At 41.4% G+C, this 17,344-nt stretch overlaps 1 protein-coding gene across 3 annotated transcripts in view; it reads left to right on the top strand.

Annotated features, from left to right (window-relative positions):
* adam19a (ADAM metallopeptidase domain 19a) overlaps positions 1-17,344 on the top strand; it is an 87,451-nt gene that overhangs the window by 56,435 nt on the left and 13,672 nt on the right. For all 3 annotated transcript variants that reach the window (XM_086285319.1, XM_086285320.1, XM_086285321.1), the window contains 7 exons: positions 2,294-2,471; positions 4,194-4,283; positions 6,179-6,374; positions 6,814-6,922; positions 10,980-11,184; positions 12,500-12,577; positions 14,245-14,353. In XM_086285319.1, coding sequence (XP_086141445.1) covers positions 2,294-2,471; positions 4,194-4,283; positions 6,179-6,374; positions 6,814-6,922; positions 10,980-11,184; positions 12,500-12,577; positions 14,245-14,353 — 965 coding nt within the window. The remainder of the gene's footprint in view (positions 1-2,293; positions 2,472-4,193; positions 4,284-6,178; positions 6,375-6,813; positions 6,923-10,979; positions 11,185-12,499; positions 12,578-14,244; positions 14,354-17,344) is intronic.

Raw genomic sequence — 17,344 nt, 5'->3', positions numbered from 1 at the left:
ACACTTGTGCACTACTCATGATGTCAGATCAGCATCCTGATGTGGCACACCTGTGAGGTGGGATGGATTATCTCAATATAGCAGATGTGCCCACTACCACACATTTGGACTGATTTGTGACCACTGTTTGGGAGGGATGGTTATATTGTGTATCTGGAATGAATTTTAGGTCTCTACGTCCATCCCATGGGGAATGGGAGCAGTAACAAAGGTGTTGCGTTTATATTTTTGTTGAGTGTATATATATATATATATATATATATCCAGCAGATCCCGGGAATAACATCGGAGATCTCTGTCCAGAAGAGCGCATTCCTGGGAACAGCTAAGATACTGCGCAGGACCCTCAAGCTCCCAGGCCTCTGGTAGAGGACCCGAGCTTGAAGGATAAACCGCCCGCATGGGCGTGCTGGGTGTATATATATATATATATATATATATATATATATATATATATATATATATATATATATATATATATATATATATATATATATATATATATATATATATATATATATCCATAGGTTCCTCATCCTATTCAGAGGGCTCAGAGAAGAGCTCGAGAGGATGTGGAGGGTGAAGGTAACAGTGGTCCCCGTGGTAATCGGAGCACTAGGTGCGGTGACTCCCAAGCTAGGCGAGTGGCTCCAGCAGATCCCGGGAATAACATCGGAGATCTCTGTCCAGAAGAGCGCAGTCCTGGGAACAGCTAAGATACTGCGCAGGACCCTCAAGCTCCCAGGCCTCTGGTAGAGGACCCGAGCTTGAAGGATAAACCGCCCGCATGGGCGTGCTGGGTGTATATATATATATATATATATATATATATATATATATATATATATATATATATATATATATATATATATATATATATATATATCCATAGGTTCCTCATCCTATTCAGAGGGCTCAGAGAAGAGCTCGAGAGGATGTGGAGGGTGAAGGTAACAGTGGTCCCCGTGGTAATCGGAGCACTAGGTGCGGTGACTCCCAAGCTAGGCGAGTGGCTCCAGCAGATCCCGGGAATAACATCGGAGATCTCTGTCCAGAAGAGCGCAGTCCTGGGAACAGCTAAGATACTGCGCAGGACCCTCAAGCTCCCAGGCCTCTGGTAGAGGACCCGAGCTTGAAGGATAAACCGCCCGCAGGGGCGTGCTGGGTGTTTTTTTTATATATATATATATATATATATATTATTTAAAAAAATGATTTAACATGAAGGCAATATGAGCAGTGTTACAGGCATAGCCCTTTGTGACAGTGTATGGACAGTGTAGTCCGTGCTGCAAGGAGAATGTGTGGGACTGCCCCTCCCTTTGTGTGTGTGTGTGTGAGTGCGAGGCACGGAGGAAAAGGAGAGTTGAAAAGTACAAGTTGCTACTGGTGAGAAACAGAAGATGAAAGCATGTAAATATAATAATAACCACTGCAAGTGTAGAGTGCCTGACGAGCCCAGTTGTAAGTAAACTGTTAAGACTCGTCTATACACGGTTTGTGTTTTCCAATAACGTTCAGTCATAGGTTTTTTTGTCATATTTAAAATAAACAAAAACACTAAATTTTTGGAAATATTTGTGGACTTTCCCTCTGATGAGATGACAGTGCCAGCAGTGGCCCCCAGCTCTGAGTTTGAGATCCCTGGTCTGTCAGCTTATACACGTGACTAGTTTACAAAGGAAGTGGCTTAAAAGTCTAGGCAATAGCTGAGAAGGCCACGGGATTAAGATAAGTGCAGAACTGTTCTAGAGTCAGTGCATCTTCTTTATATATCACCTTGATGATTATGATGACCATGGATTTAGCCTCTAGATGAGCATCTATGTTGAGAAGAGGGAGGTAGCTGAATAGTACTTGGAAGGTGTTTTGCCCATGCACGCTTTTTCCTTCTTTTTTTCTTACACCCATGTCCAAGATTACTGTGGTAGTCGTACATTCAATATTAATGGTTTCTGTGATGGGAGCAGGGATGGTAAAGAGCCATGTTTAAGCCTAACTGCAAAATATATTAAAATACTTCATCATTCACAGCTTCACCTTTGTTTTTTTATCTTTGAAAAAAAAAATAGTTCAAGTTATACAAAGCAGTAACACACAGCTCATTCAGAACCTGTGACCTCTGTCTCTCACATGCTCTCTCTCTCCCTCTGCTAATTGCTAATGACTTAAATAGTATATCAGTCAAAATACTTACAGATTGAATAATTGTAAAATGTACAAATGCATGCATAACATTGATATTTTTTTACTTTCTGTTCAATGTTAATAATATGATAATGTCCCTGTCCAGGCACCCATTCCCTCGAGTCTTCAGTTACTGCAGCAAACGCGATTTGGACCGCTATTTCCAGAAGGGAGGGGGCATGTGCTTATATAACATTCCCAACATGAACGATCTGGTGGGGGGCAAGAAGTGTGGCAACGGCTTTGTGGAGGACGGAGAAGAGTGTGATTGTGGAGAACCAGATGTGAGGACAAGTATTCAATTTGAACTTATATTAACTTTCCCTACCAGATAAAAGGATAAATAAAGCAGAGGTGGGAAACTCCAGGCCTCAAGGGCTGGTGTCCTGTAGGTTGCAGATATATCACCCTGGGTCAATACACCTGCATCGAATGATTTGTTCATTACCAGGCCTCTGGAGAACTTCATGACAAGTGGGGAGGTCATTTAGCCATTTGAATCAGCTGTGTTGGACCAAGGACGCATCTAAAACCTGCAGGACACAGGCCTGACCCCTGCAATAAAGTAATGCATTATGTTTAATTCTCGTAAGTTAAAAAACTTTTTTGATGCTCATTTACTTTTTGTAACAGCTTTAAACCTTGGTTATGATTTACTTGTCCTATTATTAAATTATTTTGCAGACAATTGTCAGCTGATTTTCACACAAAACTTAGCTGAAGAGAAAATATCCAACTTTTGACAAAACCATCTCATCATCATGTCCATTCTGTAGTTTTTTCAGCTTTTAAAAACAGATGAAATGCTATGCTATGTTGTTATAGATAATCGGATTTTTAATTGTCATACCACTGTGCAGAGTTCTCATCTTTGTCGAATGTAGGTTTAAATAGAAGAGAAAAGCCAGAGTATTCTTATTATGAAAGTAATGACTTCACATCACTGCATTTCAGATGCATTTATTTACTGTATTGTTTAAAAAAATTAAACAGCACTTTTTTGAGACTGTGATACGACGCCCACTGCGGTGGCTGTACCTCAGGAGGTAGAGCAGATCATCTACTAATCAGAAGGTTGGTGGGTTAGGTTATCCCTAACCCTAAAGTTGGCATGCCTTAGGCATGAGGTTAACCCCAAGTCTGTTTCCGATGCATCCATTGGAGTAAGGAGTAATGTTAGATAGAAAGCACTTCTGCATAGAAATAGTGCTTGTGCCCATTGTGATTCAGCATACAAGCCTTTGTTAGGGAGTATGGATGTACTGCGATCACTGTTGTTTTCTACTGGTGCCAAAAGCGGTGGTCCACTGACAGTCTTGAAAGAAAATAAGGAGACTTCACACACACTTCTATACTTATTCACCACTATGCTAGTACTAATGCAGCTAGTTCATGTTATTTACACCAAATATTGATCCCGTCATCTGAATGTCAAAGTGGAAATCAAGACTCGAGTCCTGATTTCGGTGAGTGGATTAAAAGTGCGTTTTTAAGCCTTCCTTATGTGCAGATAAGATAAGATAAGAAGAACTTTATTTATCCCGAGGGAAATTCTTTTGTCATACACATTGCAGTCACACATTGCTCAACAATTTTGGAGCCGCAACTGCGAAGGCCTGTCCCCTCGAGTATCCATTATGTCTTTAGAACAAGGAAAAGCATTTGGTCTGCTGACCTGAGAGAACGAGGCAGAACAAGGCAGCAGCTCAGACAGATACTCTGAACAGAGAAGTATGTGTGTGTGTGTGCGTGTGTGTGCGCGCGTGTGTGTGTGTGTGTGTGTGTAGTTGCTTTTGCTTATTGGTTAAATATAGTTCTTTTTACATAACTGAGCTTACTCTGTAAAAAAGGTGATTAAACATAACCTTCAAATCATTTATGAAGTCCGTTTTATTCGAATCATTAAAGTTAAAGCAGAGGTTATTATTTTATTATTATTGTTTTTCGTTATATACGCTTCAGTGTTTAAACCTTGATATTGTATGTTATTGTATGATTGTCAACAGGAATGTGAAAACGACTGCTGCAATCCCAATAACTGTACCTTGAAGGAGGCGGTCCAGTGTGCCCATGGAATGTGCTGCGAGGGGTGCAAAGTAAGAGAAAGCCGAGAAAGACAAAGCTGATTCTGATGCGTCGGGTCTGTGTTTACATCTTTGTGTGGAATCCGTGTACCTGCTCTCATCTGCTGTTTGGTTGTTGTTGAAATGGTTTTGTGAGCTTTAATCTGAGAATCTGGCGTTTATCAGAATCAGAATCAGAATGGGGTTTATTGCCAAATGTTGAGCAGGTTTACAACATTAGGAAATTGCTGCGGTGCTTCAGTGCAAACATGCTGTCATAAATAGCACTTAAATAGACATGGAAAAAAATAAAAGTAGGGATAAGAATTAAAAGTGCTACGTGGAAAGATATGTGCATGAGATATACATGAGATATATACATGAGAATAAGAATTAAGAGTGCTACGTTGAAAGATATATACATGAGTGCAGGTGGTGATCAGTGCCAAACATAGAATGATGCAGTGACACAGCGTAGGGTCATGTGTTAGTGGCGGGTACAGTCATATGGTTATTGTTCATGTGTCCAACAGCAGAGGGGAAGAAACTGTTCTTATGGCGAGAGGTTCTGGTGCGAATGGACCGGAGCCTCCTGCCTGAGGGGAGCAGGTCAAACAGACTGTGTCCAGGGTGAGAAGGGTCAGCTGAGATCCGAGCTGCACGCCGCAATGTCCTGGAGGTGTACAGGTCCTGCAAAGATGGGAGTCTGCAGCCAATCACCTTCTCAGCAGAGCGCACAACACGCTGCAGTCTCTGTTTGTCCCTGATAGTGGCTCCAGCGTACCACACGGTGATGGAGGAGGTGAGGATGGACTCGATGATTGCAGTGTAGAACTGCATCATCGTCCGTGTTGGCAGGTTGAATTTCTTCAGCTGCCTCAGGAAGTACATCCTCTGCTGGGCTTTCTTTCTTGTTTATGGCAAAACACAGTTATATTTAAAAGTTGATTCTGGATTTAATGAATTGATATCGCTTTATTCAAGCTACTCACCTCCCACTTCCACCTGCACTTTCAACTGGACCACGGCCAATCAGAGAGGTCCCGCCCCTGACTATCTCTGATTGGTTTAGTCCACGATAGGGGCATGATGTGTGTCTGTTGTTGACCACAGGGAAGGTTGCAGATTTTTTTTTTTTTTTTTTTTGCTACCTGAACAGTTGGTCGCACAGGTGCAACCAAATATTTTTTTTTTAGTCGCACCACTGAAAAATTTGGTCGCACTCTAGAGCCCTGTATTTGTTGTCTTGTGAGTATAATGGTTAACACACTCGCCTTACAAGTGAAGGATTAGTGTTGCAAGATAATCTCGTGTACTCCAAGTGCAGGTCCCGAGGTTGGATAAATGGTAGGGCTGTGTCAGGGGATGTGGGTTAAAAATCAGGTCCAAATCAGATGTGCTGGTCCATCCATTGTGGCAACAATTTGTTTGTTCTCCTTTATACGTTTGCATTTTAAACCTAATGGTTTTACTTAAAAACTCTTTTAATACTGTTTTTAGTTTTTCTTCTCATTTAGACTAAAGAGTATTTCATATAAACATTGGTTCAAATAACTATTTGTAATGTGTAAGTGTGCTTTTAGATTTAAACCACCTCCAGGATTTTGTTTTTTACATCAACAATGAACACACAAAGATATTTTCTAGAAAAAAGCTTTCATAAACCTTCTGTATATTGCCTACCCCTATGGTGATGGGAGGTAGAGCTGTCATTTGCTTGGGAAAATCTGTTTGCTTTGGGAAAATTCTAGTTAAACGCATCAGAAATCAAATTTGAAGTATTTGTAGGCAGATATTTACACTTTAATCCTTATATGTAGAAGGCTTCAGTGTGCATCATTTTGCTAAGTATCACTAAACTAAAGATGCTTCTCCATGTCTTGTGCTCCTTTCCTCCTTCCTCACCCTCTGTTCCCTACGCATGTCAGTTGAAGCAGGCGGGTACCATGTGCCGGCACCCAGCAGGAGCATGTGACCTTCCAGAATACTGCACTGGGGCTTCTCCTTACTGCCCTGCCAACGTTTACCTGCTGGATGGCTCCTCTTGTCAATACGGAATGGCCTACTGCTACAATGGCATGTGCCTCACCCATGAACAGCAGTGCTTGCAGCTCTGGGGCTACGGTAATGAAAATGGTTTTACATGCACTTCATCACCTCCCTCAATATGACATTAATTTACTGCACATGCCTATAAACCACTAAGTCTTTGTTGAAGGTCAGTATTTAATAAAACTACAAATGAAATGTCTATACTGTCAGCTTACCAAGGTTAGTTAGTTGACATTGTATTCCAACTTATGTTTCCTAAAAGTGATGTCTTCAATTTCTTGTAACTCTTCCGTCTAGTCATCCAAACATCTGTGTTCTCTTCTCAGGAAGTTTAGTACATAGTAAATAGCCTGGTACTTGGAAAGGTCTATCCTTACTTTCACAAAGCACTCAAAGCACCAAACATTCACATATCCTTACATTTCTAATGTTACTCAACTTTTGATGTAGTGACTTTTGCCTTTGGGGTATTTTGGGAAAATAGAGTTAATTGGGTATGATATGTTTCCAGGAGCTCAACCGGCCCATGATGTCTGCTTTGAAGATGTCAATGCAGCAGGAAATGATTTTGGAAATTGTGGGAAAGATGAATATGGCACCTATGTGAAGTGTAAGAAAAGGTAAGTGAAGCTTCACATATCAGGTATCACCGCATGTGTTAAATAGCATCAGCTATTTACCGTAGGGTTATCCACACTGATAACAGATACAACTAATATTGGAAATGCTTTTGTTGAACATATCTTTACAGTACTATACTTTGACACATCATGGAGCCACACAGCTTTCAAATGTAGTGTAACAGTTTATTTTTAGTGTGTCAAAGAGTCTGATGGCAGCAGAAGGAACAACCTGCTGTAACGTTTCCTCAGACAGCCTTTCGTCCTGGGAGCTCAGCCACATAGCTTCCTGGTCGGCAACTCGACGCCTTTGGATAGCTTTCCAGCTGTTCCTGCACACACACACACACACACACACACACACACACACACCCTCTCTGGTCCTCAGCATCACTACAAAAAGAGAGAGCGTTCGTTAGTGAAATCCCCTCCACCTGGCCCTCAGCTTCCCTGTTCCCTGCTGCAGCACGCCTCCACTGCAGCAGAGCCAGGGACCACACCCCTGCCACCCACCCCCACCACCTGACTGAGGCTGGGGCTAGATCCTGCCGAACCTACTCCCCCACCGGGAGGAAATCGGCCACGACCATCTGCCTTCCCGACCTGTGGACCACCTTGAACTTAAATGGGTGCAAAGCCAGATATGAGGGTAGAAACAGAGTTATGATGAATATTAAGATAAATATTAAAATAAATAGATGAATATAGCAATATAGGTAAAAACATGTGGGCAAATATGTCATGGTGTACAAAAGTGATGGGGTGCATCAAAGTGTCATTAATACTGTTCCACATGTGTGGATCTGTGGATGAGTTAAAGAGTCTGATGGCAGCAGAAGGAACGAACTCCTGTGATGTTCCTGCGAGACTGCGAGGTTGAAGGAACCTGTTGCCGAAACTGCTCTTCAGATTGTCAGGTGTGTTATCAAGGGGGTGGGAGTCATTGTCCATGACTGCCAGCATTCTGTCACTGATCACCTCCTCCTCATGTCAACAACAGACGGATAAAACATATAGAGCAGGCTGCTGCATACATTGAAGGAGCTGAACCTTCGTAAAACCCTTTTTGTAGGCAGCTCCGTGTCCAATCCAATAATGGCTGTGTCATCAGAGGCTTTCTGGAGGAGACAAGTTTTTGTGATGTACTTGAAGTTGGCCGAGTAGATGGTGAAGAGGAAAGGGGACAGAACAGTTGATTGGGATGCTCCTATTTTGCTGTTAAGACTCTCTGACACACAGCTCTGCAGTCTCACAAACTGTCGTCTGCCTGTCAGGTAGTCGGTGATCCACTGGACCAGTGGAGCCTCCGCCTGCATGTTCTCCAACTTCTCTCAGCAGCCCTGCCTGGATCGTATTAAAGGCACTAGAGAAGTCGAAGAACATTATCCGAACTGTGGTGTTGGGTCTGTCGGGGGAGGAATACCCTCTCTGCAGCAGATGTATCACTGCATCATCCACCCCTAAGTGGGGCTGGTATGCAAAGTGCAGAGGGTCTTGCTCACAAGGAGTCTGAGGTGTTCCAGGATAAGCTCTCTGTAACTTTCATAACATGAGAGGTTAGTGTTACAGGCCTGTAGTCATTTATTGCCCTGGATGATTTTCTTAGGCACTGGGACCACTCGTGATGTTTTCCATAGCACTGGGACTCTCTGGAGGTGCATACTCAGGTTGTATAGGTGATGAATTATTCCACACAGCTGGCTAGCACAGGCCTTCAGCATATAGTAGTAGATAGAGCAGTTACTTTAGACTCTAAGACCAGATTGACCAACCTGTGCGCCTCCTGGATTGATTACAAGAAAGCCTATGACATAATGCCCCACACATGGATACTAGATTGCATTGAACTTTACAAGGTCAACAGGATCCTTGGACTCTTTAAGAAAGCTGCTGATCTCAAACCTGCACAGCATCTGCTTTAAACACTAAATGTAGTTAAAGATCTTCACTTGTATGTTGATCTGTAATTATTAGAGATGGACCGATCCGATATTACGTATGGGTATCGGTCCGATACTGACGTGAATTACTGGATCGGATATCGGAGGGAAATAAAAAATGTAATCCGATCCATTAAATATCAAAAAAGCACCTCACAAAACTTGCGACATGGCGTAACTCGGCTCATAACCGTAGCACGTGGCAGCAGTGTGCCTCACGTGATAGAGCGGCTGTGTGTTTTTGTAGCCTCGTTACCAATGCGGCATTTCATCTCCGAGGAAGTTATCCCAGAGAGAAGTAAAGCAAATGTGTAAGTTCATCTCTGAATGTTTGTAAAGCATTCCGGCGTTAAGCTTAATAACGATATATGGAGCGACTGCCTCTTCTTGCTGCTACTTCAATCATGAAACTGATCAATGATCAGCTGATCGGCTTTTCTGTCGCGAGTCCGTCTCTCTTGTTTGTTTTTGGCCCACTTCGCACCAGAAAGAGGAAACCAGCGGCTGAACAACAGCAGAACGTTTGACCTTGATAAGCTGTTGTTAGAATTTATTTAATATTACTTTCTACACCAGGATCCTTTTCTAGCTGACAGCTGGTAACTGTGCAGGGGCGGATCTAGCAAAGTTTAGCCAGGGGGGCCGATAGGGCATGAACAGGGAAAAGGGGGCACAAAGACATACTTTTCTTTCTTATTCTCATTTAAAATGTCTAGCTTTTAATAAATAATTATCTGAATCTGACACCCAAAGTTTTAATCTGATGTAAAATGTATAGAAGTCCATTACTGTATATAGTAACTATTAAGTCTAATATACCCTAGTAAGCTATAGTACTTTTTCCTTTGGGAAGATACCATCTGTGCAGTCTGCAAATCTGTTGAAGAAAGATGTTGAATCTATTTAATTATTCTTGAAAAATAATTGATTTCTGTGCATTTTTTTCACACTGCATCAAATTAAAGTTGATTACGTCGATTAAGCATCATGAGGTGGAGCGTGAGGGGTGGTTCCCTATTTTGTTTTTTGTTTTTTTGCTGGGAGTTTGCAACCCTATTCGTTAGGTTGCTTACTCTTTAAAATACCAGAATAGGGAGGATGGTGCAGGTTTAAGTTTATTAGATTGATCAGTGTTGCTGAACTATGAAATATTTTGGGTGCAGTGTATTTTTTGCATACAGGTATAACAGAATAGCTTTAGTGTTTTTTTTTTGTTTGTTTGTTTTTACTTGAGTATGAACTTATACAAAAAGCAGCAAGATATTAAAAAACTGTTTTATTGATTAAAACACACTATATCGGATTCATATCGGTATCGGCAGATATCCAAATTTGTGATATCGGTATCGGACATAAAAAAATGGTATCGTGCCATCTCTAGTAATTATTTCACACTATGTTTTGCTAATAGTGTGTTATTTACCACAAGTGTTCAAAGTCATTCTGTGTAATCAGAGAGCATGCATAACTTATTCAATGCCATGTGCTAACAATAGGAGCAATAAGCTACATAGATGATGTTTCCTTTCCATGCTTGGATAACATGTTCTGCCATTTGTTAGATTAGAAAGTAAACAATATTGCACATGGTGGAGCTTATTCTTTGGGTTAACTCGTCTATGAACATTATACACTTTCAATACGTAGATATCCACATCATCATAAATTTACAGTGATGAGCAAGTAAAGTTAATCACAAGTACCACTATATCATTTTTTTTCAATCCCTCGAGGACATATTCATTCATTTATTCATAGGTTGTGTCTTAATCTTTATTCCAAGTTGTCACATTTAGTTTATAACCATGTCCTTTGGTGAAAGACTCTGAGCCTTTCCTCATTTGTTGCTAAAAGAAACTAGTTCTCACCACTACTTCCACTATATTTACTTTTTTATCCAGGGCTAGTTTTAATCCCATGTACAGAGCTATTCGTCCTACCATATGGCATCTCCCCTACCATTATATCTCAAGCAGTGGATAATTGATGTATTTTTGAACCCAACTGCGCTACTGTGGCTGTTCATCAACATTCAGAGGTTATTTGAAATGGTTTCTCAGAGGTTAAATGACTGGCCATTGAAAAATTAAGTCTTATGTGCTTGTATCTTTGTTTAGCGATGCCAAGTGTGGGAAGATTCAGTGCCACAGTGCTGCCACAAAGCCAAAAGGCACCAATGCTGTGTCAATTGACACTACCATCAAGACTGGAGGAACAGAGGTGAAATGTCGTGGCACATACGTCTACAGCACCCAGGATGGCCAGGGTGACCTGCCTGACCCGGGTCTTGTCATGACCGGCACCAAGTGCGGAGAGGGCAAGGTGGGTTCAGACCAAGCTGGAATTTTGTGGTCAGGCAAATATTGATTGAAAACATGAAAACTTGATACTTACTGCATGTTGAAGTTGCCCTGTGGCTGGGGCCCTATCCAGATCAGTCAAATGTGGCATGCATGGAGCAGACATCAACGGATCACTGGGTCATGGTCTGTGGTGTTGCTATTGAGGTGCCAAGCATGCACCCACTTGTCACCACCTAGAGTACCAGAAGCCCAAAACAATAGCAGGATAAGTTGTTTAGTATAACCACAAAAGATTTGGCAAACCACATACTCACCTCTATTCCTTAATACATAGATGTATTTTCCTTAAGAATATGGCAACATTCAAGAAGAAATAAACAGGCTTTCCAACGGTAGAAGATTCATTGCCAAGAAGCATTGTTAGAACAAGGAAACAAGTGTAAATTGCCATATATTTATCAGTTTTAATATAACCTCCTGCCAAATATAAAGTTAAATGTTTAGAGCCAGTTAGTCTGGCCCCAAGTGGTCTACACGTTGACTAATATGGCTTTAATGTCACTTACATCTCTTTGATGTTGGCTTCTGAATTGAACTGAATTAAATATTTTGTAATTTCGAGATTACACTTTATACCCAGATATAATATAACGGTATTAGGTAATAAATAATTTATTAAATGTTTTAAATGAAATTAACGAGCATTTAAATCATTATTGAAATATTTAATTAATGAATTCCATTTTTTATTAATTAATAAAATTGTAATTAATTAGTAAGTAGCATATTTAATTCATCATTTTGTCATTCCTGGCTCCCTTATAGGCCTAAGTTAACAGACTCATTCAGATGTGGTCTGAATGTAACTGAAACTTCAAGGAAAGTTTGATATCTCTGACTCTTTAAGTATAAGCTGTTTGTGGTTTTTATTTACTGTGTAAAGGAGCATGGTTTATAGTTGTCACCTGTTCCCTTTGTCAAAATTTACTGATCTAATATAATGCACTGATCATTCGATCAATGCATATTATTGATCTAATAAAAAGGGCTACTGGGGGTTAAGGAGGCCTGTTTGTGTATCTTGTTTATTTGGCACTTTGTCGAATGGAATATAAAGTTGTAAGTAAATTCCCCACATACACCCTACAAAATAAGAGCTGAATTATGTGTGAGATACAAATGGATGAAAATGTACCCATCTGCAAATTGTCTTTCTGTATATATTGCTTTCTCTCTGTAGTATCCCCACAAGAGTTAGGCCAAGGAGCCCCTTTAAACTCTGCGTGTACCTGCTCTGTAATCGTTATGTAATCTTTGTCCTTCTGTTGCCAAAGGTGTGCAGAGACCGCAGATGCCAAAATGCCTCTTTTACTGAGTTAGAGACTTGCCTTGCACGCTGTCACAACAATGGGGTAAGCATACAGACACACACACCAATATAAATGTATATATACACAATAATCACACAGAGTCACACAACAAAACATGGTGTCAAAACAGATGCTTACTCTGGATGGCATTACCTTGGCCTCCAGTAACACTGTAAGAAGTCTTGGAGTCAATTTTGATTGTCCTTCAGTGTGCATATGAAACACTGTCTTCTTCCATGTGTGGAACATCTTAAAACTAAAAACATCCTGATGCTGAAAAACTAGTTCCTGCACTTCCAATAATTCATTATTATCATGCACTCCTAAAAGCTCCCTGAAAAGCCTTCAGTTTGATTAAAAAATGCTGCAGCGAGAGTACTGACAGGGTCTAGAGAGAGAGACTATATTTCACCCATACTGGCCCCCTGTTAAATTCAGTAAGATTAAAAATTCTTCTCCTGACATACAAGGTCTTGAATTGTCAAGCCCCATCTTATCCTTGAGACCTCAAGTACTATATCACCCCAATACAGTACTTCTCTCAGAGACCACTTGTTTACTTGTTGTTCCTAGGATATTTAAAAGTACAATAGAATGGGAGGCAGCACCTTCAGTCTTTACAGGACGGAGGCAACGGAGCACCAGGGAGGAGGTCTATGGCACAGTCATAGGGCCTGTGCAGAGGAAGAAATAATGTTTTATCTTTATTAAAAACCTCATGTAAGTCATGATGTGCTAGTGGCACAGAGGATAAATCAGGCTTAGGCTCGGGTTCTGTCTGGGGACTATTTAAAGCAGGGGGCAGAGCTGATTTTAAATAGTGAGCCAGGCAAAACAAACTCCAGCTCTTCACTCGCCCTTTTGACCAGTCAGTATGTCTTGCTAACCAAGGAGTCTTGGAAACAGAAAAGGTGACAAAGGTGACAGATTCCCTGTGATTGCCAGAGACTAGGTCCAAGTGGACAGGTTCTGTCTGGTGTGTTATGGTTGCATAATGAAGGTGTTTGATAGATTTTGTTAGCGAGCCTAGAGGTGAATTGAGTCCAGAGGGCAGGCAAATAGGTGACTGCAAGGTAGCTTAGTCCAGACTTGTCAAAAACAAAATCATTTGGAGGCCAAGTTGCCAGTGATTAGCAGACAATCTGGCAGAGAATGGAGGCTGGAGCTGGTATTTGTGTACCCGTGCTTGATTGTAGCTTGGTGTGTCTTGACCAGGGCAAAGTTTTTCCAATGCCCAGTTTTACACATATGTTATGAGAATAACCCTAGTTGGCACAGCCTAGTTTGTGTTTTGAACTGCTCAGCAGCTTTTTCGAAGTGGATCCTGTCTCACCTGACAGAGTCTATTATATCAGGATTGAATTAGTATTTGAAACAATATGAGTAACAAGAAAATGCAAGCATAGAGTCTCCTTTAATCTCTTTCTTCCCCGCTGTCAGTGAAAATATTAGAAATTAGCTGAAGTCAGGAATATTTAAAATATTCAATATGCAGTTTTTTCTCCAGTATGAAAATTTCATAGTGTTGAGATAAATGCGCATATAAATAAATACAAGCACACAATGCCTTAATGCATTGACTAATACACCTCCAGGTAGTCACAAATATCCAAGCATGCACACAATCACACACACAGACATGTATACAAAGGGAGAGAAAGGGGTCAGAGACCAACTTAAGACATTTCTTTTGTGTGTATAATATTCAGGTGTGTAACAGCAATGGGAACTGCCACTGTAATCAAGGCTGGGCACCACCCTTCTGTGAGAAGCCAGGACTTGGTGGCAGTGTGGACAGTGGGCCGGTTCAGTATGGCAGTGAGTATACAACATAAACCTATGCCTTAAAGAAAATGTTTTTTCACCTTCAATATATTTGAACATTTTTGGTGTGCTGGATGGTAAAAAGCATTATCGCCATGATCCTGCAACACTGGGTGTTTCATCTCTGTTTGCTGTTTCCTTTCTTGATGGCTTCCTCTTATGTGCAGGGGTTGAGGGTAGCCTCCTTGAATGTGAATGGGTGCAGGGATGCAAATAAGAAGTAATCAAGCAGAAGAGACTAGATATAGTCTTCAAGAAACACATACTGACAGTACAAATGAAGTAGACGGGTCTGTGGTGGGGTAGCAGTTTTTTAGCCATGGGACAAATTTTAGCACAGGTGTTGCTATTTTATTTTCTCCTTCTCTAAATGCAAATATTACTTTCAGCATGGAGTAAAGCGCAGAGCTGAAATAGACGTTTTTATTTTTACTTTGATTAATGTCTATGCACCAAACTTAGGGTCTGAGCGTAAGGTTTTGTTTTTAAACATTAAAAGAGAAATTAAGAGGTGCTGATCAAGGGGACTGTGTTGTATTGGGTGGGGACTGGAATTGTTGTCTTGATTTTACTTTGGATGGGACTGGGGAGGACCCGCATCTTCAGTCGTCTTCTGATGATTCTGGTGATTTTAATTCCCTTACTCAATAGTGGGAAGTAGGAAAGGCCCAGATTTGTGTGTTTTGCAGCAGCAATATGGTTTTAATTTGACAGCCAATATCAAGAGAACTCTGCAGGAGTTAAAGAAGAGATAAAACATAAAAAGAATGTCTCTGGTTCACAGTTAGATCAGCAGAATAATGACTGTTGTAATGTAATGACTGTTTAAATTCTAAAAGACAAGAGCTTGATCATTTTCAATATGAGAGAGCTAAAGGAGCTTTGGTTCGAGCATGCTTCACCAGACTCCAGGACATGGACGCCTCAACCTTTTCTTTAATTTGGGGAAGTCTGTAGCCCAGAGAAAACAAATGGTGTGTCTTCGTCTTTCGAATGAAAATGTGATCACAGATCCAGCTGAGATGAGAAGGCATGCGGTGGACTTTTACACAGACTTGTTCAGGGCAGATAGCAGCGATGTAGACTCTGCTTCAGAACTTCTGCAGGGGCTTCCTCAACTCGGTCCAGAGGATCGGGACATCTTAAGCATGGATATAACTTTGAATGAGCCGTCTGCTGCTGTATCTCAGATGGCTTCAGGCAAAGCTCCAGGAATAGATGGTTTCCCGTCAGACTTTTTTAAGCACTTCTGGAGTCTTCTGGGTCTGGACCTTCTAGAAGTGTTTAAGGAATGTTTTAAAGAAGGGAAACTTCCAGCTTCCTGTAGGCATGCAGTTATTTCTCTCATACCAAAAAAGGGAGATTGAACCCTTCTTAAAAACTGGAGACGAGTGGCCCTGGTACAGATTATAAGATACTTTCCAAGGTCCTATCAGATAGACTGGTCATTTAACTGTTGACTGGTGTGGATCAATCTTATTGTATTCCAGATAGGTCTATGATAGATAATTTATTTTTAATGAGAGATGTATTTGACATATGTAAACTACACTATACTAGAGTTGGCTTTTGACCGTGTAGACCATGCTTTTCTTTTTTCCACCCAGAAGACCTTTGTTGTTGGGCAGGGGTTCCAGACATGGGTGAAGCTGTGGTATAGCGACACTTGCTGTGTTGTGAAGGTGGGAGGAGGGTTGAGTTGCCCTGTGCCAGTTAGGAGAGAGATTAGGCAGGGTTGCGCTATCTCAGCCAGCTCTATAGCATTGCTATTTAGCCTTTTCTGTGCAGGTTGAGGAACAAGCTGAGGGGTTTCTCTTTGCCAGATCTGCCTCAGAGCCCTCCTGTTATTGTGTCAGCATACGCTGATGATGTTAATGTTTTATATGAAAAAGCTTCTTCAGCCAGGGTTAATTGGGAGAAGAGTGAGGTGTGTTTAGTGGGGCAGTGGAGTTTGGCATGTATTACTAGACTCCCTGGGAATCTTTGATGGGGTTAAAGGGCTATTAAAACTCTTGGGTTTTACTTGGGGAGTGATGACTTTCGCACAGACTCCTGACCCCAGACCTGGGATGTGGCTTTTTGAAGAGCCGCTGTTTTTTAATGACTTTTTTCCAAGTACTGTGTTTTCTACTGCCACTATAAGGAGCAAGTTTGTGGAGACTGGTATTATCAAACTGGGCCATCTCACAAGGATGTCAATGGGAACTCTTGGGTGTGTCACAGGCCTCCAGAGTGCTGGGAAGGATTGTGGAGGAAACTTGGCAATCCCTGTCGGCATCACTGGGAGAGTTTACTGGAAACTGTGTCCTAGCTGATCAATGGGCTGATGACAGTGGATATGTTTTTCTCTCCTTGATGGTCTTTAAGGAGCAGCCTGAGGGGAGCCTACTTCTCTCCCTGAGAACATCAGTGCTAGATAGTTTCAGCTCTTGTGGAAAGAAGCAGCTATATTACAGCTGTGTTACCTGCAGGTGGAGGGTCCATATAAGCCTCCTGTTGAAAAACGGATGGCTGACCTCCAGTGGAGGATTATACATTGAGCAATAGCCACAAACAGACACAGAGCCCACCTGGATCCAAGCACTGGGGAGGGATGTCCTTTCTGTTCACAAAGGGAGACGCTGGAGCACTTAGTGGTTCATACAGTGGAGCACTGTAACAAAAAATAATTTCCCCCAGGGATCAATAAAGTATTCTGATTCTGATTCTGATTCTGATTGTCTGCGGCTAGTGGGTTTATTTTCTTTGTTGCAGGAGTGGGTGGAATCTCTGCAGGAGAAATTCTCTGTACCCTTGTTTGTCTTTGGTCCTAAGTATTCAGTGAAGAAAGGACGGACTCTGGTTCGGATTAATTTTTTGTTTGGTACATCCAAGCTGGCAATATAGAAGACTAGGAAGAACCAGAAGTTAGGTCAGGGTTGGACTGATGCTGTGCATAGTTTAAAGGGATTATTCAATTTCAACTCAGTTTTATTTATACAGCAC

The sequence above is a fragment of the Aulonocara sp. 'chitande type north' Nkhata Bay genome, linkage group LG3 (genome assembly GCF_057382095.1).
Source record: "Aulonocara sp. 'chitande type north' Nkhata Bay isolate Kocher_YH1m ecotype deep benthic linkage group LG3, A_spYH_male_GT1.1, whole genome shotgun sequence".
Taxonomy (NCBI): Eukaryota; Metazoa; Chordata; class Actinopteri; order Cichliformes; family Cichlidae; genus Aulonocara; species Aulonocara sp. 'chitande type north' Nkhata Bay.
This window is presented reverse-complemented; position numbering and strand designations above follow the sequence as displayed.